The sequence below is a fragment of the Spermophilus citellus genome (genome assembly GCF_964194105.1).
Source record: "Spermophilus citellus genome assembly, chromosome: 2".
NCBI lineage: Eukaryota > Metazoa > Chordata > Mammalia > Rodentia > Sciuridae > Spermophilus > Spermophilus citellus.
In genome coordinates, this window is record NC_138183.1 from 250,965,112 (window position 1) to 250,986,505 (window position 21,394).

Sequence of the window (21,394 nt, forward strand, 5' to 3'; positions counted from 1 at the left end):
GGAGGTAGCTAAGAAAGCTAGGAAGTAGTAAATGTACAGGTATCTAAATTCTGAAAATACTGCAATATTTAGTGATATCAAAGGTTCGGGGAGCAAGTAGGGGTATAGAAAACAAAATGGAATAGAAGACAAGGACATTCAGGCTGAAGATCTCAAGGAACCAGGGATAAAGTGCTGAAAAGCTCCGTCATGGCGGGGATGCTCTGACCCAGCAGGGAGAAAGATTAAGCCAGGATGTGAACTCTTCATTTATTTATTTTTTGGTACCAGGATTGAACTCAGGGGCACTCGACCACATCCCCAGCCATATTCTATATTTTATTTAGAGACAGGGTCTCACTGAGTTGCTTAGCACCTCACTTTTGCTGAGGCTGGCTTTAAATTTGCGATCCTCCTGCCTCAGCCTCCTGAGCCACTGGGAAGGATTACAGCATGAGCCACCACATCTGGAAGGATGTGAACTCTTTGATGCCTAGGACAATGCCAATCATAAGGGGGAGAGGACAGTTAGAGGCAAAAGGTTCTAAGAAGAGGGATCACAGGATTTCCAAGAGGGTCAATGTCTACTAGGGAGGCTGTGGCAAGAGGATTATAAGAAAGTCATAAGGAGGTCACCAACCCTACTTCTGGTGCTGATGCACAAAGGAAAAGGGCGAGGGTGAGAACACAGCCTCCATTTAAAAAGTTATACTACAACACACACATACACACACACACACACACACACACACAAAGTTATACCACAGCCTGGTGTAGTGGCACCTTCCTGTAATTCTAGCTACTCAGGGAGGATGAGGCAGAGGGATTGAAAATTTGAGGCCAGCCCCAGCAACTTAGCAACACCCCACCTTTTTAAAGAATTATACAGGGCTGAGATGTACCTCAATAGCAAAGCACTTGCCTAGCATGCATATAGCCCTGGGTTCCATCCCTCATACTGAGGCAGGTATGTGGGTGGAAAGGTTATATGACAGTCATATCCTCAGGGAATAACCCAGTTTTAAAATGGAATCAGGAGATGGTTAAGACACAGAGGTTCACTGACCACAAAGCAGATGTTCTGGAGGTGATGAAAAGTTAAAAGTACAAGAAAGATATGGTTTAACGAGTGAATGCACAGCAGCAGGAGATGAGCAGTCTAGTGGTAGGAATGACTAGAAAGGCTGGGGAAGCAGCTCACAAGGCACCACAGGATTCATCCAGAGCATCTATAGAGGCAGGTGGGTGGACATAGGTCCTTTGATACAACCTTGAATGCTTATATCGGTGTTAACTGCAAGAGGCTAGGAAGTAGGACTGTTCCTAATTGTGAAACACACGCAAGGAGGTACAGCACAGGGCCTGGCACTTTCTAAATGCCCAATAAGTGTGTGTGAGTGAATCACTTGGGAAAGACTCAGCCAGTTCCCATTTTCTCCCCCATCTGGCCACAAGCCCCAAGGCCTCTACCAAGGAGCAGGTTTTTAATTTACTATAAGTCTCCCTCACCACAGAGAGCCACTCAGACACCAGTACAAGTCACCACCCACCAGGGGTTTAATTCTCCTAGGACAAAAGGTCAGTTCAAGAGGGTCCTGCCTTGTCCCCATCCAGGGGTAAAGATCTGCAGGGCACCGTGGGAATGTCCAAGCCCAGAGGAGCCTGGGAGTAGTCCCTGAGCAAGTGGAAAAGTGGATCCCAGAGTCTCAGGCCACCTCTTCCTCTTCACTCTCCTCCTCACTCTCATGATACTGTCTGCGATTGGTGTTAACAAAGAGGTCAGAATCATCTTCAGAGGCAGACTCTTCTCCTGATGACTGTGGCTCAGCTGGGAGTTCTGGCTGAGTCTGTCTGCATGGAGGAAGCAGAAAGAGTCAGCCCAATACCTTCTAGGAAAATCAATTCTGCAACCAAGGAGTCCCCAAAAAGGAGGATCATTTGGCCAAGCAGTCAGACACACAGGTGTTTAAAAATGCAGAGTTCCAGGGAGAGAGAGAGAGAGAGAGAGAGAGAGAGCAGTTGTTCCTTAAAAAACACAAGGAAAGACAGAGAGTCAGAGCCAATAGTGGGAAAACAAACACTGTCCCCCACCCAAAAAGTTTACTACAGCCATTGGTTTCAGTTAGGAATCAAAACAATTCTACTAACACTTACTAGGCCCATATTCCACGCCAGGTACCGTACTAAGCAACTTTATAAGCATTAGCTCCTTCTTACAAAGCTCCTATCATATATATGAGAAAACAATCTTAAAAGACTAAGTAACATACCTAAAGTAACTTAACTATAAATTGCAAAGGGAGGAATTTAACCCAGGACATCTAACTTTCAAGCGATATTCACAACCACATGTTCTGCCACATGTTTAAGAACTCTCACCAGGTATCCTACAAAGAGAGAAATGTAGGCTCTACTTTCTCCAAAGGTAAAAACCCTATTTTCTCTTTCCTACACTAGGGTGTGCTCCTCACCTGTTCCTGTTGTGTTTCTCAGCCACTTCAGAGAAGGCCTCAGGCCTGTGCCAAGAGAAGAGCCAGGTCAGAGAGGACAGAGAAACCTCTCAGCAAAAGAGTTGTTTCCAGCTGTCCCTGCCAGGGATGCCACATTCTTCCCTCTCCCAATTCCCTAGCTAGGAAGTCAGTGTCCCCCAGAAACCACAAAGCTAAGGATCAGGGGCATCCTACCAGAGGCCCTCCTTCTGCAGAGAGCGCACATGGTCCTTGCAGAGAACAAAGGAGATCTCAGCCTTCACCTTTTCTCCCTCTTCAATGGGGTCAACGATGAGAAAGTCCCCTGTAGGCAAGAAAAGGCAAAGTCAGCCATGCTTGCAATGGGGAGCCAGGACCACAGGAAATGATTCTGTCTCCTAGAAGACTGCCTTTCTCACCTCTCTTAATCCAGATGTTCTTGCGGTATTTGGACGGCATGCTCACCAGGAAGCGCTGCCCTTGGGCTGTCTCCACCTCATGCAGATTATTCCCTGGTGTCCTGAGTACCTGGTCCAAGAAAGACCAAGAGACAGCTTTATCAGTCACAAACACCCTCTGATCTGCAATGCACCCTACTCCCACCCCAGGGGTCCTATGGAGTGGAGGGGTTGGGAGCAGAGCAGCCTGTGCCCAGTGCCGCTCACCCTCACGATCTGTTGCTGGTCAGAGGGCACCATGTGCTCCCCCAGCACCTCCTTCACCACATGCTTCCTCTTGGTGGCCTGTGACATGCTGGGTTCTGTCCCAGGGTGGTTAGGAACAAGAATACCGTAAGCTCCTCCTCTGAAGTTATTTTGATGACAGTTTCAGAAGCCAGGCTGTATGAAGATATGAAGATGGGAGGGGCCATTTACTGGAGAGTGACACAGCATCCTGGTTAAGGATTCAAGGTCTCACTGCCTAGATTCAAATTCTGCCTTGGCTATTCCCTGTTTATCTTTTTTTTTTTTTAATTTGCTTTTGATACTGGGTATTGAACTTAAAAGTACTTTACCAGTGAGTTACATGCCCAGCATTATTATTATTTTTTTTTTGAGATGGGTCTGGCTAAGTTGCTCAGGGCCTTGCTAAGTTGCCCAGCCTGGCCTCCAATTTGTGATCCTTTTGTCTCAGGCTTTGGAGTTGCTGGGATTACAGGCTTGCTGCAGCAAGGAGTGTCAACTTCTCATTAAAAAACAAATGACTCAATTTGTGGCTCAATGGTAGAGTGCTCGCCTAGTGTGTCTGAGGCACTGGGTTTGATCAATGTCTAAAAATAATAATAATAGGGGCTGGGGATGTGGCTCAGGCGGTAGCGCGCTCGCCTGGCATGCGTGCGGCCCGGGTTGGATCCTCAGCACCACATACCAACAAAGATGTTGTGTCCGCCGAGAACTAAAAAAAATAAATAAATATTAAAAATTCTCTCTCACACTCTCTCTCCTCTCTCACACACTCTCTCCTCTCTCACTCTCTCTTAAAAAAAATAATAATAGGACAAAACTGCTCAACTTTTCTATGCCCCCCCAAAAAACAATAGCTAACTCAACACTGCTATAAAATAAGATAATGAAAATGCCCCCAGCATGCACATCACACGAGATGACTCCTGTTATCAGAAGTCCTGTTGTGGTCAGGAACTATACATAGTTCAGAGAACTTGAGATAAATTGTACCTTTCTCGACATGAATATCATCCCATCTCTAGCACAGCCACGTAACACAAATGCTCAATCTCTTAACACACTACAGGCAGAGACGAATTCAGTGACCACCACGACTGTCCAAGCCAGAAATGCGTGAAGGGTCGAGGTGAAGCAAGCTTGGTCTGCGGCAGCTGCCGTATCTCGGAAGACCAGAGCTGGTATCACCGAAACTGATAGTTTCCAAAGGAAACTCCGACGTGTATCTAATTGCCGTCTCCAGTCCTCTGCTCCCCCCACCCGGAGGAAAGACCCACACTTACTCGTTGGCCCTTGGGTTCCACAGGCGCTGCACAAGCAACCCTGTTTTCCAGCTGGATGCTGAGAGCGGATAGTTCACGACTCGAAATTTCAAAGCCGAGCCAACGAAGGCACACAAATGGGACTTGCCGGTGATCACCACGGAACAGCAGTTCTGGACTCCGGATCGTGGCGTTCCCAATTTCCGCGAGTCCAACTACAAGGAGGACACCAGTTTGAGTCGGACCCTGCCGTGTACTTCCGGCGCTCTCTCAGAAACCTTCCGGCCGCACTTCCCCTACTTTGTCCGTTCCTCTAACTTGTCCTACCGCGGGGTCCGTCAGACCCAAGTCCTTGGGTTCTAAGTACCGGGTAGTGAACAAAGGAAGTATCCTGTTCGGAAGCTTCTCTCTCTCAGACTGGAGGAGCAGCCCCAGAAGCGAGACCACAGAGGGCAGCCTGGCTTTCCGCCAGGGGCCAAAAAAGAGCGGCTAGTGTCTACATGACTGAGATGTAGGGCAATCCAACTCTATGGCCCCTCAGCGGCTAGAAGTGCCCAATTACTTTTTTAAGGCGGGTCTTGAGACGACCCGGAAGCGGAAGTCGAAGAAAATTCTAGTGGCTTGAGGTATCGGCGGGAGCGGCCGAGTAGCAAGAGCAACCGTTACTGGAGCCGGACCTGCTTTTGAGCGTGAGCCTCCCAGCGGGGCCCTAGCTGGAGGCTGGAGGAAGGGCGGGGAGGAGGGGAGGAAAGGGACCCCATTGCTGTGGCGAGCCAGGGAGTGCACCCTAGGAGAGGGTTCGGCCGCGGGGAGGAGCGGCGCGTGGCGCGTGGGAGCGGCGGAGCGTGGAGGGGGCGGGGCGGCGCGCGCCGGAGGCGGGGCGAGGCCGGCTGGGGCGGTGTGAACCCCGCGGGGCCGCGCGAGCGGAGGTCGGCGCCGCGGGCCTGCGCCTTCGCTCTGAATGCCGTGTGAAGGGCGGGTGAGCCTGAGACCCTGTTTTGGTTTTTCACACCGCACGGCTGCTCGAGCAGTGTCAGTGTCATCTTTGCGCAGCCAAGGTCACCGAGAGTGTCAGCTCTAGGGCGTGTCCTGGCCGCCGACTCTGGGTGTCTATTGCCCTGCGTGCGCCACCTGTTAGAGCTGGATTGTTTCTATTGGGACTGCACGGAAACCTGGTTCCCCCAGGGAGTGGAAGACATTTCTTTTCTGAATATTAGGGAGATTGTCCCTGGTTCTCAGTTTTCTCTGTGAAATGAGGGATTTCACCATAATGGCCTACCTACGTTTTAATATGAGATTGCTCTTGAACCTTTGGGAGCTCAGGTCCTCAGCCCTAACTTGCTTTTTCTTGGGATTCCTAGATTAAGCTCGATCAAGATGACAACCTCCCAAAAGCATCGAGACTTCGTGGCAGAGCCTATGGGGGAAAAGCCAGTGGGGAGCCTGGCTGGGATTGGTGAAGTCCTGGGCAAGAAGCTTGAGGAAAGGGGCTTTGACAAGGTGTGGGTTGGCTACGTGTACCAGGGGAGACCTGAGGGGAGAGATGGCAATTTCTTAGGGCAGACTGGCAGTGGGAAGAAGCTAGGGGGGAGGAGTAGACAGTGGTGGATAATCCGAAGTGACTGGCTACCTGGGAGAGATGAAGTAGGGGCAGAACCTGCCCTACTTCATGGGCTTGTATGCTCTAAATGTCACAAAAGTGACATTGTTCTCCTATTCAGATATCAAGCAAGATTGACTCTGCTTAGCTTCAGAGGCCAGAGGGGATCTGGCACATTCAGGGTGGTGAGGTGGTAGACAGCTGTCTTGCTTTTATTCCCCACAGAACTCAGCAGCATGCCTTTTATTTTGCCTGTTTTGCAGGCATATGTCGTCCTCGGTCAGTTTCTGGTGCTAAAGAAAGATGAAGACCTCTTCCGAGAATGGCTGAAGGACACATGTGGTGCCAATGCCAAGCAGTCCCGGGACTGCTTTGGGTGCCTTCGAGAATGGTGTGATGCCTTCTTGTGATGTTCTCTGGGGAGCCCTCAATCCCTAGCCCCATTATCAAGTCTCCAGAGTTTGCAGCTGAGTGGGGGCTCCTTGTCCTCTACAAAGGAAAAGATTGCTGTTGTTGTACTCCAGGGTCTTTGGGAGTTCTCTCCCCTCACCATTTCAATCTTTTTTGGAATTTTTGCTCTTGCATGCAACTCCCTTTCTCTTTCCCCTGCCAGTTCCATGGAAATCATTAACCAACTTTTCTGATTGGATTCCTGGCCCCTTCCCTCACCCCCACCTTCACCTCTGGTCTGTTTGATGCCATTTGGCACCTTTTTTGGCATAACAGTCACTGTCCTTGTAAAGTTTTTTAGGTCAATAAAGACAGTGGCCTTCATGACTGAGTGTTGTGTGTTGAAAAGTAAGTGGGCTGAGAGTTGCCTCTTCCCCAGAGCTGATGGTGTCTGCTGCACTCCTTATCAGTGCAGACCGAAACTGACACCTTCCCTTCCCACTCCTAGAGGGTAGCCACCCTAGCCACATGGGCCTTGGGCAGGTGGCTTGGAGTGTCCCAATCCCAGGATGATGTGGGAGAGAGTGTGGGTTGACTTCCTGGGAGCCAGGTAGGTGTTCCAGATGTCACTCAAGTCAACAGCTAGGCAGCACCTGGTGGAAAAGTCAGTAGGAGTCAGGTACCAGGAAGAGGGTGGACTGGATATAGGTAAGAGTTCACCTACTGATCACCCCATCATCTCTCATCCCTCAAAGGCGTGGGCAGGGCTCTTGCTATCTGCCCAGATGTCTTGGGGGAAAGCAGTAAGGGAGTTACACTTGAATTCAGTATATTTAGGTCCTTTTCTCTCTTGCTCTTTTCTTTCTGTACTAGGGATTAACGCAGAGCTTTTTGTAGGCTAGGCAAGTATTCTACCACTAGGCTATGTCCCCAACCCATTTTATTTTAGTTTTTGGTACCAGGGATTGAATCCAGGGACACTTAACTACTGAGGCACATCCCCATTCCTTTTTAAATTTTTGAGACAGGATCTTGCTAAATTGCTGAGGCTGGCTTTGAACTTGTGACACTCTTGCCTGAGTCTCCTGAGCCGCTGGGATTACAGGCATGCACCACCATGCCTGGCCCTTTTTATTTTGAGACAGGGTCTCACTAAGTTGTCCTGGCTGACATCAAACTTGCCGTCCTCCTGCCTCAGCCTCCTGAGTTGCTGTGTGTGACAACGCCATGCCCAGCTTGATCCTGTTTTTTCTTGGGACATTTTTGAACCTTCCTGAAACTGAAACTTTTGCAAACATTTTTTTTCCTTTCATAATAATAAACCATTGTTTTATTTTTTTAGAAGTGAAGAGACTTGGTACCCAGAGAAGTTAATTTGCCCATAGACTTGTTGCTGAGAAATAGCCATCTAATTCAGACTGTAACTTGGTCATGTCACTTAGTCCCTCTCGAGTCTCAGTTTTCCCACTTAGGAAATGAGATTGCGCCTGGCATGCGTGCGGCCAGGGTTCGATCCTCAGCACCATATACCAACAAAGATGTTGTGTCCGCCGAGAACTAAAAAATAAATATTAAAAATTCTCTCTCTCTCTCTCTCTCTCTCTCTCTCTCTCTCTCCTCTCTCTTTAAAAAAAAAAAAAAAAAAGGAAATGAGATTGTTTTAGGGATCAAATGAAATGCTAGCTGTATACCACCCATTCATGCTTGGCATTCATCCCTTCAACAGACCATCATTGAACATTGACTTATTTGCTGTATAAACAAATTGTTCACACAATCTCTACTGGCTGAAGAGGCACAAATGATGGGTATTAAAATACAAATGGATAATATGAGTTTTCAGGGACCTCAAGATAGAGAAAAATTAAGAGATTAAGTTGACAAAACTACATTAATATTAGAAATTCTATATAAAATCATAGAGTGAAGAGATAAACCTGGAGTGGAAAAGATATTTGAAAAAAATATAAAGTATCTAACCCAGAGCATGTGGAACGGTGGTCAAGAAAAAGTTGGAAAGAATAGAAAAACTGGCAAAAGACATAAAAGGCAGTCCCAAGAAAATATACCCTAACAGCATGTGAAAAGGCTTGATTTCATTAGTAATCAGAAAAGCAAATCCCATCAACACCCACCCAATTGGCAAGAATCTTAAAAAGTCTGACAATAACAAGCATTGAGCATATGGAGCAACAGGAACTCCTGTGTTGGTGGGAGTGTGAATTACTGAGAGCACTCTGGGAAAACACTTGGGCATTATTTTACAAAGCTGACACACCCTGTGAGCTGACAATTCCACTCTCAGGACTATGCCTTGAAGAAGCTCCTGAACACCTGCACTAGGACATTTGTGAGTGTGCATAGTTCTGTTGATTATAATAGCCCCCAATGGAGCACAACTGGTGGTTCTCAGTATGAGGGTAGATAAGTAAATAAAGCTGCACAGTGGTGAAAAACCAACAAAAAGATGGGGTCCGCTCATGTAAAGTTAAGTGAATTCTTGCTTAAGGATCCCTATATAGATGGTGAGTCTAGAAAGAAAACCAAGAAGCTAGGCATAGTGCTGCACACCTAGAGTCTCAGCTACTAAGAAGGCTAAGGAGGATTGCAAGTTCAGTGCCAACCTGGGCAACTTTTAGGCCCTGTCAAAAACACTGGAGACCTTAGGTTCAGTGCCCATTGCTGTAAAAAAAAAAAAAAGGGAATGCTTATTGCAAAAGTTAGTAGTAGGTCCATAGTGTAGGTCAGTGGTGGAGCACCTGCTGAGCATGGGCAAGATTCTGGGTTCCATCCCTAGCACCAGGGGGAAAAAAGTCAATACAAAGAAAAAAATCTGTGGTGGAGGGTGTGATAGTGGAAGGGCTTGGCAGTGGGAGTGGCATTTCCATTTTTTTTTTGACCTTTGGGGTGGTAATGTAGACATTAGCTACTTATTAAATTGGTCAGAGGGCAGGGTGTAGCTCAGTGATAGTGTTTGCATAGCATGTGTGGGACCTGGGCTTGATCCCAGTATTAAAAAAAAAGTGTTTTTTTTTTTTTTTAAATTTACCTGAACACGTCTGTTCTTCGATGCCCTTAATGTGGATCATTCTGAAATGTATCAGCTACATTTCAGAATAATAGAAAGAAACACAAAACTAAAGACCAGAGGATGGAACAATGATCTGGTAAGCTGGGCACTATGGTCTATGGTCTGTAAGGACAAGGGTCCAGTTGAGGCTGTATCTGGGTAGGATAAATGGCCCACTGTGATAGAGACATCAGATGGCCAATCCAGTTGGCTACAGTCAGCCACCGTATAGGCAGAAGCATCACTGAATGCTTAGAAAGCACATCCTCAAGGCACAGAGTAAAGTGCAGCAGGCCAGGCCAGAGGTGGCAAAAGCACACATGATTGTGTGTGTGTGTGTGTGTGCGCGCGCGCGCGCGCGCACGCACTGGGGATTAAACCCAGGGGCACTTCACAACTGAGCCACATCCCCAGCCCATTTTTTTTAATATTTATTTTTTGTAGTTGGATACATCTTTTAAAAAAATATATTTATTTTTATACACAATATATTTTATTCTATTTATTTTTATCTGGTGTTAAGGATTGAACCCAGAACCTCACATGCGCTGGGCGAGTGCTCTACCACTGAGCCACAACCCCAGCCTTCCCAGCCTATTTTTATATTTTATTTAGAGACACAGTAGTTTATGTTTTCACTAAGTTGCTGAAGCAGGCTTTGAATTCCCGACCCTTCAGCCTCAGCTTCCCAAGAAGCTGGGATTACAGGCATGTGCCACCACACCTGTCCAAGATGAGATTGTTATGCAATATTTTTAAAATTCAGATGAAGGCCAAAATCCACAACAAACAAAATATCAAAGAGAGGATCCAACCCTGTATACAAATTTGCTTCTGCCACTTCTCCCTGGTCCTTGCTAGATGGGGACAGAAGGGATAGCAGCTTCTCCCTCATGTCTGTTCCAGCTTCAGGAAGTTGTGACTAGGTGGGTCTCAGCCTTCTACAGGGACCAGGTCTCTTCCTCCTGCCCCAGGACCTACCAGAGCCCCTTACCCATTCCAGGTCTGGGTCCCCAGCTCAGAGCCCTGCATGTGCTTGGGACAGTGGGGCACAATGGAGGGAGGGAGGGGTATATCCAGGCCTGTTTCCCTGGCACCCTTCACCTACCTGGCTCCTCCCCAGCTGGTGGCTGGCATCAAGTACTACCTGACAGTGGAGATGGAGAGCACAGCGTGCCGGAAGACCAGGGTCTCTGGAGACCACGTGGACCTCACCACCTGCCCCCTGGCCACAGGGGTGCAGCAGGAGGTAACAGCACTGCCCCAAGCCCGCACCCTGCACAGAACCTGAGGCCCTGGGCTTGTCCCACCTGAGCTGGTCTGGCTGGCTGGGCAGAGACCTAGCTGAACCTGCCCTGCTTTTAGGTGACTCAGCTTCAGGCCAGTGTGAGGTGCAAGAGGAGAGGCTGAAGCTTTCCTGGGTGTGGGGGATTTGCTGGAAAGACCTGGGATCTAGTCCCATCATCAGACTGTGTGTCGCTGGGGCCAGTGATTGCCCCTCTGTGGCCCCAGAGTGACAAGGCAGGCAGAGAGCTGGCTCCTGGGAGGAGGCTGACCCCTGGGCTGGGCTCACCCCTCCCTGTACCTTGGCTCTTTACAGAAGCTGCGCTGTGACTTTGAGATCCTCGAAGTCCCTTGGAAGAACTCAGCTTCTCAAACAAGACTGTGTGCAGCTGTAGTAGGTTTGCAGGTGGGAGTGGTGGGCCCCCAAACACAGCCAGAAACTCCCAATAGTCTTAGAAAAGGGATGGGGACAAAGAGAAGAGAGATAATGTCCCAAGACTAGCCCCAAGGACAGTGTCTACTCAGAAGGGGAGTGCATGCCCTGCTCCTCTCAGCACCTGGGAGAAGTTCAGGCATGCATGTGGGAGGTTCAGCCCACTGGGTCTTGGACACTGAGTTTTCTGTCCACTAACGTTCCTGTGCCTGTATGTGGTCCAAAGTGGGTTGCCTGTCCTGCACAGCCACTGCTGTGCAGGCGATGTCCTGGTCCCATGGCCTCTTGGTCTACAACATTTCTAGTACAATAGAATTTGTGGCTGTAGTACATACTCAGACACATACACTCACACCTACAACCCTCAACTCTACAGACATTCACACCCATAAACCCACAGGACACACTCAGATGTTCCCAGACACCATAGACATGCCCTGAAAAAACACCAGCGCCCACCTAGCAACCAACTATCCAGCAACACAACCTAGCAACCCAGAAGCAAAGCAAACACAGAAGCAGCACCCCAAGATAGCCTAGAGATGGGCATGCAGACTCCCAACACTAGCCAGAGTCCCACGTCTCCACCTGGGGGTGTTCCTTGGATGCACCAACTCGCACCCACACCCAGGACAGGAGGAAGTAACCTGGTACCTTGAGGCACTGGGTGTTTGCAGTGTGAGGCCCAGATTGGCAGCACTGCGGGGGAGTGGGGAGCAACCCAGATGATGGGTGACCCTCAAACAGTATTGAACAAATAAAGCAAAATATACAATGGTGTGATTATGTTCATGTAAAGTTAAGAAGTAAATTCTTGCTTAGTGACCTCTACATAGATAATAAAACTAGAAAGAAAAGCAAGGAAATGTTTATTGCAAGTCAATAGTAAGCCTGGCATGGTGGTGCCCACTTGTAATACCAACTACTTGGGAAGCTGAGGCTGGAGGATCACAAGTTCAAGGCCAGCCTCAGAAACTTAGTGAGGCCCTGTTTCAGAATAAAAGGATTGGGGGTGTAGATCAGTGGTACAGTGCTTGCTTCGCGTGCAGGGCCCTGGATTCAATACCTAGTATGGCAAAAAGTAAAGAAAGAAAATATCAATAGTGATTATCTTTGTGTGATTATGGAAGGGTGTAGAGGTGGGAGTGGCATTTCATTTTTGACCTGGATGGTGGAAATACATGCACTGACCCTGCAATTATTTGTTAAAAGGAACATGCATCTTCTGGCTTGTTTTCTGTGTATTAGCTACATTTCAGAATAATAGAAGGATAAGAAGGAAACAAAAAATAAAAAACTGGTGATTGAATGAGTATGGGACAAAGTGACAGAATTGTCACTAGTAGGAATGAGGGTTCTCTCAAGCTGGGTCTGGGCAGCGTGTGGCTCAGCTGGCAGGTTCCACCAGAGCAGGGGCCACTGTGGTTCAACTGCTTCCTGGGAGGAGCCCATTGAGGTAGTAGAGTGGCCTTCTCTGGAGTCTGAGACATACTATGTGCCTAATGTTTCCCTGATGGGTCCAGACACACTCAGCCTCAACCCTTGTGCTTGTGACACTGTCATTTGCCTGGTGTGCTTAGGCAGGGGCTCAGTAGGGCTACAGCTTCTCCACACTCAGCCCTGACACAATCACATTGTTGCTGTTGAATGACAAGGTGATGGAGATGCTCTCCCGCTCTATGAAACCCTTCCTGTGGCTCCAGCCCATACTGGTTGCCTGGCTTTGCCTCCCTGGCTCTGGCACTGGGACCCTGTTGGGACCCTGCGTGACATACTGTCTTCCTTGTTTCTTCAATGTTCGCCTTTCCCTGGCTAACCCATGGGTTTTGTCACCTCTCCCTGGGGCTCAACTGGAGCCCAGGACAGATTGATAGGGCAGGAGCCCTTCATCTGGGCTCTTTATGTTATATCTCACACAAATCCCTGGGTCAGTCCTGGAGCAGCAGGGGACAAAGGGCATCTAGAATGTACCTTGTGACAGAGTGGCCTCTCAGAGGTCCAGCCCTGACTCAGCTTGTAGGTCAAAGGGAGCAAGGCCTGGCGTGCTGGAGAGAGGGCAGGCCTGACGGAGGAGGCAGAGCTTCTCAGCCAGGGCTCAGGGCTCAGCAGGTTGAGCTGAGCACCTACTGGCCTGGGGTTGTTGGTGGGCCCAGAAGTCAGCAAATATTCACACATTATACCCCTTGCCACCCTGACCCCTGTATGCAGCCAGAGCTTGACCCCTCAGTTGCTCTAGTCCCTAGTACTCAGATCTGGCCCGCAGCTTAGGGTGAACCCTGGTGTCCTAAGGGCTTCTTCCTGCTGTCCTTAGAAAGGAAGGGACAGACAGCCCAAGACACCTTCCCTACCTAGCCCAGTGGCAACCCAGATGGAATAGAAGATGCCCAGTTGGTGCTCATGGCTGTGGCCTCCCTTTTAGGGTGTCCCCTCCCTGCAGGCACCAGGACTCTCTCTGCGGCCATCACTCTGGCTTCAACTAATGGTAACCTTGAAGAACCAGCCAGAGGCACAAGTTCTTCCCTCGGTCATCTGGTGATCTGGAGCCAGTTGTTCCACCCAGTGCAGGGCTCTGAAGATTCAATCAGCTGATGAACAGGACACCCCGGCACTGAGGGGAACTCCTCCATGGAGTCACATGTGTCCTTGCCAGGAAGTTTTCTTTCCAGGATATGTGTGACAGGACAAGGGGAGCAGAGTCCTAGGGAGAGAATGTCCTTCACCCAGCTGAAGTCTCAAGGAAGAGGGATGGGGTGGGCTACAGCAAGGAGCCTGCCAGGGTGGGCCCAAGGTGAGGAGGTTGTGAGAGGCCTCCCTGGTCATCAAGACCCATCAGGCCATGAGAAAGAGAAGGGTGCTGTGGGCAACCTGGGTTGGAAGGCCTGGGCCACAGCAAATCTGGAGCCTGTGCCCCATGGCCAGTGGGATGGCCAATCTCAAGTTCATGCTTGGCCCAGGGCGTTTTCTGGAAGCCAGAGTGATCCAGACAGGATGGAGCCCAGACTACAGGCTCCTTTCTGGATGAGACAGACCACCTTCAGGAAGCACCCCGCTGCATAACAGCCTGGTCAGCACAGGACATTGCAGGCATGTGGGTGCTACTCCAGGTCCTACCATTTCTTCTTTGACCCCTCATTTCCTCCGTGTAGAAAGAGGTAATAATCACTACTCTGCAGAGCCACTATGAGAACAAGAAAATGTGACTCAAGGCATAGCATATGGCAAGAGTCCAGTGATGGTTAGTTTCCCTCTCCTCTCCCTCTTTTTCTCTCCAGATAGTACTTCTAGCCAAGTGACTTCAGATTAGCTCTGATTAACTCTTCTGCAGATGAGGATACTACTACCTCAGGGTTTGAGAGGAGTAATCAGTGGATGAGAAGTCCTTGGAAATTGCTAGATTGTAGCACCAAAGACTCATTGACATTAGCACAAAGCAGTGATGGACAAGGTAGGTGACAGTGACTGGTGACTCACTGGTTCTTGGTGAATCAGAGATGGTGCTTTACTTTTCAAGGGAGCTATGAGAAGTAAGTGTGGCCATGACTGAGCTCCACGGTGGAAGAGCAGAGCTGGGGGCGCCCAGGGAGGTTGCCTGGTCCCTTTGGGAAGCCTCCCACCTTTCCCTGTGAGCTGTCCTATACCTCTCGACTCATGGTCCCTACCTGGCCAAGCCTCCTCATCAAGCCAAGCTTAGACCAGCTCTCCAACAAACAGAAGTCTGTCTCTTTAAGACAGACACCTGAGCCTGTGACAAACTTGTGACCTTTTCCTTGGAATCCCAGGGAGGTAGCAGTTTGTTTTTCATAGCTGGACTGACTGGGTGGGGAAGCAGACTGGCAGCTGGACTGGCAGTGACCATGCTCTGGTCTGAGAAATCACTTCCTCATGGCCCTGGGATTCTAGAATTGGGGAAGGGGGAATGCTGGATGTCTGCTTATGATACTCACCACAATAATAGTGCCGGGGTGATGGCACACACCTGTAATCCCAGCAATTCAGGAGGAGGCCAAGGCAGGGTGATCTTAGTTCAAAGCCAGCTTCCGCAATTTAGCAAAATGTGGTCTCAAAATAAAAAGTAAAAAAGGCTTGGGATGTAGATCAATGGTAGAGTACCCCTGGGTTCCATCCCCAGCACCACAAACCAAACCAATAATAGCTATCACTAACAAAGCACCAATTTTTTTGCCAGGTCCTGTAAGTGGCCACCTCCTCTGAGCCCCATGTAAGACTCCAAAAAGATTTCAATGTCCCAAGGACAAATGTCCTGGCTCTCCAACATATATTAAAGCCCAAATTATGCAGACTCTAAAGCACAAAGAATTCTAACAAAGTCCAGGCTTTTCCTGTGTTGATTACTTCAATGCTATTTTTTATATATTTATTATTGGAGTCTTTCAAAAAGTTGTGGGGTCCCTATGTTGCTGGTACTTCTAGCACTTACTTGTCCAGTGTGCCTAGGGGTGACTCGGTCTGGAGGCATTGGCGTTAGAACAAACTTAGGAGAAAAATATTTTTTTTTTCTTAGAGAGAATTTTTTTAATATTTATTTTTTAGTTTTCGGCAGACACAACATCTTTGTTGGTATGTGGTGCTGAGGATCAAACCCGGGCCGCACACATGCCAGGCAAGCGCGCTACCACTTGAGCCACATCTCCAGCCCAGGAGAAAAATATTGTTACCCTTTTTTTCAGCTGAGGCTCTGGGAAGTTGAGTGATTTGTCCAGAGTCACCCAGTCAGTTAAACAGCAACAGGTATGACAGCCCCTTTTTCTGACAGTTCTCACCCTTGGGACTCAGTCTGGTTTAGGACTGCTAAGTTCTTAGAGCTCCCGGGCTCAAAAGCCAGCATCTCCATTTACTGGTGATCAACTGCTGTCTATAGTCAAATCAGTTCTCCCTTCCATGTTATTTCCTCCTCTGCAAAGTGGAAACACTATAATTCCCTCTTGGTGCTGATTGTGAGTCAAATGACACTGGCTCAGGGCAGTAATGTCACCTACTTACCTGCTGTTTGTAGAACATCTGGCCTCTTCCAATTTACTTGTATCAGTTCATTGAATCCTCACAATACTCACTTTCCAGAAGAGGAAACAGAAACAGTGAGAGGTTAAGTAACCTCTCCAAGGTCACACAGCCCAGAAATGGTGGGACAGTAAGAGCTCAAACATAGCTGTTGGTAGATCAGACTGGACAGACTTTCTGTGAACTCTTCCTACAGTGGCACTTAGTGCTGGGGTTTGTGGCTGTGCTCTCCCTTGCTGGAGGGCTGGGCAACAGCATCTTGGCACACAGGGGTTCTCTGACCCCTCGGCCCAGCCTGCAGGACCTGGGGGTGGGGAAGGCACCATGCCGGGATCCGGGGGCGACTGGCGGCAGGCGGGGCCGGGCGGGGCCAGGGAGCCCGTAAAAGCAGCACAGGCCTCTGCTCGGCACTGACACTGCAGCCATGGCACGTTCTCACCTCCCGCTGGCGATGGGCCTGGCTCTGATCGCGCTCTGCCTCCTGGCCCTGTCCCCTGACGCCCGCGCTGATCCGCGGGGCCGCAGGACTGGAGAACGGCAGGACCTGGCTCCCAACGACCCGCAAGTGCAGAGGGCGGCGCAGGCAGCTGTGGCCAGCTACAACATGGGCAGCAATAGCCTCTACTACTTCCGCGACACGAACATCATGAAGGCGCAGAGCCAGGTGAGCTGGGCAAGTGAACCCCGCCAGGGCTACTCACTGCCTAGGTGCCCAGTGAAGGGGATGCCAAGGCAGAAAGCAACATTGCATACGATACTTAAAAAAATTATTTTTAGTTGTAGTTTGTGCAATATCTTTATTTTTATGTGGTGCTGAGGATCAAACCCACATAGTACATGCAAGGCAAGTACTCTATCACTGAGCTACAGCCCCAGCCCACAATACTTTCTTAAATGTTCATTTATTTTTTGTGACACTGGGGATCTAACCCAGGGCTTTGGTTGGGCATGTTAAGTGCTCAAGTACCGAGCTGCACCTCTGCCCACTATACAGTGCTTTCTTTTCTTTTCTTTTGGTAATGGGGGTTGAACTCAGGGACACTCAACCACTGAGCCACATCCCCAGCCCTGTTTTGGATTTTATTTAGAGACAGGGTCTCACTGAATTGCTTAGTGCCTCGCTTTTGCTGAGGCTGATTTTGAACCCATGGTTCTCCTGCCTCAGCCTCCCAAGCCACTAGGATTACAGGCGTGCGCCACCATACCTGGCTTCTCAAAATGAAAAGTCCACCATGAACCAAGTTTCAGGATCCAATCCTGTAAATGCAGAGTTCCCTTCACTAGAATCCCCCTGGTCCCTCCTAGATGGGGGCAAAGGGGAGGCAGAGGGGACAGGACAATAGCCTCTCCCTGGTGATGGCCCCAGCTTTGGGAAGGTGTGCCCAGGTGGGTCTCAGCCTCCTGAAGGGACCCGGCCTCTTCCCCCTGCCCCTTCCCCCTGTCCCAGGACCCACCAGAGCCCCTTACCTACTCCAGGTCTGGGTCCCCAGCTCAGAGCCCTGCATGTGCTTGGGACAGTGGGGCACAATGGAGGGAGGGAGGGGTATATCCAGGCCTGTTTCCCTGGCACCCTTCACCTACCTGGCTCCTCCCCAGCTGGTGGCTGGCATCAAGTACTACCTGACAGTGGAGATGGAGAGCACAGCGTGCCGGAAGACCAGGGTCTCTGGAGACCACGTGGACCTCACCACCTGCCCCCTGGCCACAGGGGTGCAGCAGGAGGTAACAGCACTGCCCCAAGCCCGCACCCTGCACAGAACCTGAGGCCCTGGGCTTGTCCCACCTGAGCTGGTCTGGCTGGCTGGGCAGAGACCTAGCTGAACCTGCCCTGCTTTTAGGTGACTCAGCTTCAGGCCAGTGTGAGGTGCAAGAGGAGAGGCTGAAGCTTTCCTGGGTGTGGGGGATTTGCTGGAAAGACCTGGGATCTAGTCCCATCATCAGACTGTGTGTCGCTGGGGCCAGTGATTGCCCCTCTGTGGCCCCAGAGTGACAAGGCAGGCAGAGAGCTGGCTCCTGGGAGGAGGCTGACCCCTGGGCTGGGCTCACCCCTCCCTGTACCTTGGCTCTTTACAGAAGCTGCGCTGTGACTTTGAGATCCTCGAAGTCCCTTGGAAGAACTCTTCTCAGCTTCTCAAACACAACTGTGTGCAAGTGTAATCGGCCCCCAGGCGGGAGCGGATGAAGGGACGCATGGTGGAGGGCACCTCAGAGCCATCGCCACATCTTCTGCAATAAATCACTGGCACTGCTTCTTGCATTGGTTTCTTCTGTGTGCTCCACTCCCCACTTCCCACCCAGCTACTGATGTCTCCAACCATTCCCCAGCTGACGGGCCACCCATGGTATTCCAGGGGGTGCTATCCCAGCCCAGACAGCACTGACAGTTCAGGGCTCAGCCCTTGAATCTGGGGATCTCCAACGTTCCAGCATCACAGACATGAGGAAACAAATTCTGAGGACCCCAATCACAGACTCCCAGTAGCCTCAGGTAACAGACAGGAGACAAAGTCACAGAAGAGGGATTGTATCCCAAGACTAGCCAGGGACAGTGTTTGTGAGCATTTAGAAGGGGAGCCCATGCCCTGCTCCTCTCAGCACTTGGGAGAAGCTCAGGCATGCATGTGGGGTGCCCAGCCCATTGGGTCCTGGACACTGAGCTTCCGGCCCACTAATGTTCATGTGTGTTGGCCCAAAGTTGTCTTACACAGCCACTGCTGGCCAAGAGCCATGAGGCCAGGACATTGCCTCTTACATTCTCACTAGCAGGACCCCCCCAGGTTCCCTTGGCAAGACCCCTGGAAGGCACTTGGGGCATCGTGCTGAGTGACCAGCATTTTCCTTCCCGTGATCGGTAGAGGCTCTGTTGGTCACTTTCGTAGTGATCTGGCCACATTCACAATGGCCCTAGACAGCTGCCCTGATCCTTGAAGTAGCAGAATGGGTCTTCATGCATAGGTGTGCCTTCCTGCAGCCCCAGGGGTCGAGCTACGCTCACCTGTTCCTTTGTGATATTACTCTCTTGCCCTGTTTGGAATAGAATGTTCCATGGAAATGCCCTTTGTGTGTCCCCTTCTCTTGCTCTGCCTTTGGGTGTGGCCTTCCTAGATGTCAGTCAACCTGCTGACAGCAGACATCATGAAGTTAGACTCAGCCCCTTGAAACCTGACCCCTTGCCTCATTTGAATGGCTTCTCCTCAATAAAAGGGGTCAGAACATGCTGGCTCTCTTTCTGTGGACCCTTAAGGTCAGAGGAGCCGTCACAGGACTCCCAAAGAAAAAGGTATCTCTGCTCTTGTGTGGTTATTTCGCGCAGCCCAGTTCCCCTGGAGTGATCCTGAGTGTTTTTGTTGCCAGGCACTGGACATGGAGCCCCAGAGGGAGCAAGTGCAAACCTGCTGCCCACATGAGGAATAGTTCTGACTGAATGTCACTTAAAGAAAACAGGGTTGCAACATTTCTTGCATAGTTGAATTTGTGGCTGAAGTGCATACTCCGTCACACACACTCACACCTACAACCCTCAACTCTACAGAAATTCACACCCATAAACCCACAGGACACACTCAGATGTTCCCAGACACCATATACATGCCCTGAAAAAAACACCAGCGCCCACCTAGCAACCAACTACCCAGCAACACAACCTAGCAACCCAGAAGCAAAGCAAACACAGAAGCAGCACCCCAAGATAGCCTAGAGATGGGCGCACAGACCCCAGACACTAGCCAGAGCCCTGCATTCCCACCTGGGAGTCTCTCTTTGATGCACCAACTTGCACCCACACCCAGGACAAGGGGCAGTAAGCTGGTGCCTTGGGGGTTCTGGTTGTCAGCAGTGTTCAAGCCCAGAGACGGCATGGAGAGGACTCTGGCATTCCTTCTCTGCTGCCCACACGCCCTTCTTTCCAAATAAGTCCCTATACCCCACCTGTTCCTGCCTGGGCCCCACCTAGTGGTGGGATGTTATAAGCTTCAGTGCCAGCTCCTTGCCTGCTGCTCAGTCACAGGGGACTACACAAGGATGAAGATGGAGAGTTACAAAATAGATGCTGAGTTCCACCTGACATGAGTAGCTGAGGGTTTGACAGGGACATGAGGAATAACTTCCAGCCCTGCTCCTGCTGGACCCTGCTGGCTATGACAGCCCAAACAGCTAGTGTGTGTGTGGCTGGCTTGGAAGTGCTCCATGTGACACCAAGCAGGAGGCTCCAACACAGGACCAATGCAGGGTTAGGTGGCAGAAAATGCTTGATGAATGAATGCGTGAGACCTTGGGGTGAGGCAAATCCCAGGGATGACTGCCTAGTGGCTTCTCCATCCCTGGAATTTGTGCCCAAACCTAGATGGCATTTCCTCTGCACAGTCCATTCCTGGACCTTGGGCCAGCCTGTGTCCTCAGCTAGGCTAGGAAGGGGAAGCTGCTTCTGTCCTAAGGCACAGGGGCTCCACCACTGTCTGGTCCAGCCCGGAGGCAGAGGTGGTTATCAAAACTGCTGCACCCTGGACTGGCCTCCACTAAGGGTGAGATGGTTGTAGATGGTGGAAGACCCCAATACTGGGTGGGGACCCCCAAGGTTCAGACTTGGCTTGAACTTGATTTAGTGCTAGGTCTGCAGTATCTAGCACAGGCTAGCCCAGCCATGGCCACAGCCCCTGTCTAGACTCAGGCTATAAATAGGGGAATCTCCCAATGCAGCTGGTCCATCCCACTTACCTACTGCCTGTACCTCCCCTGAGGCCAGAAGGACTTGAGCAGCCTCCTCCACCCTCCTGACTGAGGCTCTGTAGTCTAAACCCAGGCAGGGGGCAGGGGGGCTGACAATGACCTCAGACCCGATATCCCCAAGGTTGATGTCCTTATACTGGATGCTCATGGTGCTGCTAGACCTGAATTTCTGGGGTCTTAGCCCCATTCCTGGAGCCCACTGGTCCCCCCAGGCCTCGATAATGCTGACCTATGGGCCAGATGGGCCTTCCTCCCCTAAGTGGGCTACTGCTCCCTCTGTCCCTTACCAGCACCACCAGTCCCTGGGCCTAAACCACTTTCTGCATCACTCTTCTGGCTGTTGCCAATGCGCTGCTAGGCTGAGAGGATAGCCAACAACACCCTTCATCCCACCCCCAGGGGCACACACAAGTTCCCTTGCCCTGTGTTTTGCACAGCCATAGAAGACACAAAATCATCTGGGGTTTAAAAACTCTGTTGG

At 50.3% G+C, this 21,394-nt stretch overlaps 3 protein-coding genes across 5 annotated transcripts; 2 read left to right on the forward strand and 1 right to left on the reverse strand.

Moving 5' to 3' along the window:
* Window positions 1–1,512: 1,512 nt before the first annotated feature.
* On the reverse strand, window positions 1,513–4,686 carry EIF1AD (eukaryotic translation initiation factor 1A domain containing). The gene is made up of 6 exons (XM_081281916.1): window positions 4,414–4,686; window positions 3,113–3,286; window positions 2,867–2,975; window positions 2,664–2,772; window positions 2,451–2,495; window positions 1,513–1,830 (listed from the first exon to the last, which is right to left on the reverse strand). Exons 2-6 carry the CDS (start codon window positions 3,197–3,199, stop codon window positions 1,686–1,688), a joined length of 495 nt encoding a protein of 164 aa, XP_081138042.1. The 5' UTR covers window positions 3,200–3,286; window positions 4,414–4,686; the 3' UTR covers window positions 1,513–1,685.
* Window positions 4,687–4,940: 254 nt separating this feature from the next.
* On the forward strand, window positions 4,941–6,766 carry BANF1 (barrier to autointegration nuclear assembly factor 1). Of its 3 annotated transcripts, none has more exons than XM_081281919.1 (3): window positions 4,941–5,081; window positions 5,760–5,892; window positions 6,256–6,766. In XM_081281919.1, exons 2-3 carry the CDS (start codon window positions 5,770–5,772, stop codon window positions 6,400–6,402), a joined length of 270 nt encoding a protein of 89 aa, XP_081138045.1. In that variant the 5' UTR covers window positions 4,941–5,081; window positions 5,760–5,769; the 3' UTR covers window positions 6,403–6,766. The 3 variants fall into 3 exon arrangements, with proteins under 3 accessions (XP_081138045.1, XP_081138044.1, XP_081138043.1); XM_081281918.1 differs by lacking the exon at window positions 4,941–5,081 and adding an exon at window positions 5,217–5,371 and having other exon boundaries at window positions 5,754–5,892; XM_081281917.1 differs by lacking the exon at window positions 4,941–5,081 and adding an exon at window positions 5,282–5,424 and having other exon boundaries at window positions 5,754–5,892.
* Window positions 6,767–16,406: 9,640 nt separating this feature from the next.
* Window positions 16,407–18,443, forward strand: CST6 (cystatin E/M). Its single transcript, XM_081278771.1, has 3 exons — window positions 16,407–16,852; window positions 17,785–17,910; window positions 18,262–18,443. Exons 1-3 carry the CDS (start codon window positions 16,613–16,615, stop codon window positions 18,343–18,345), a joined length of 450 nt encoding a protein of 149 aa, XP_081134897.1. The 5' UTR covers window positions 16,407–16,612; the 3' UTR covers window positions 18,346–18,443.
* The last annotated feature ends 2,951 nt before the right edge of the window (window positions 18,444–21,394 follow it).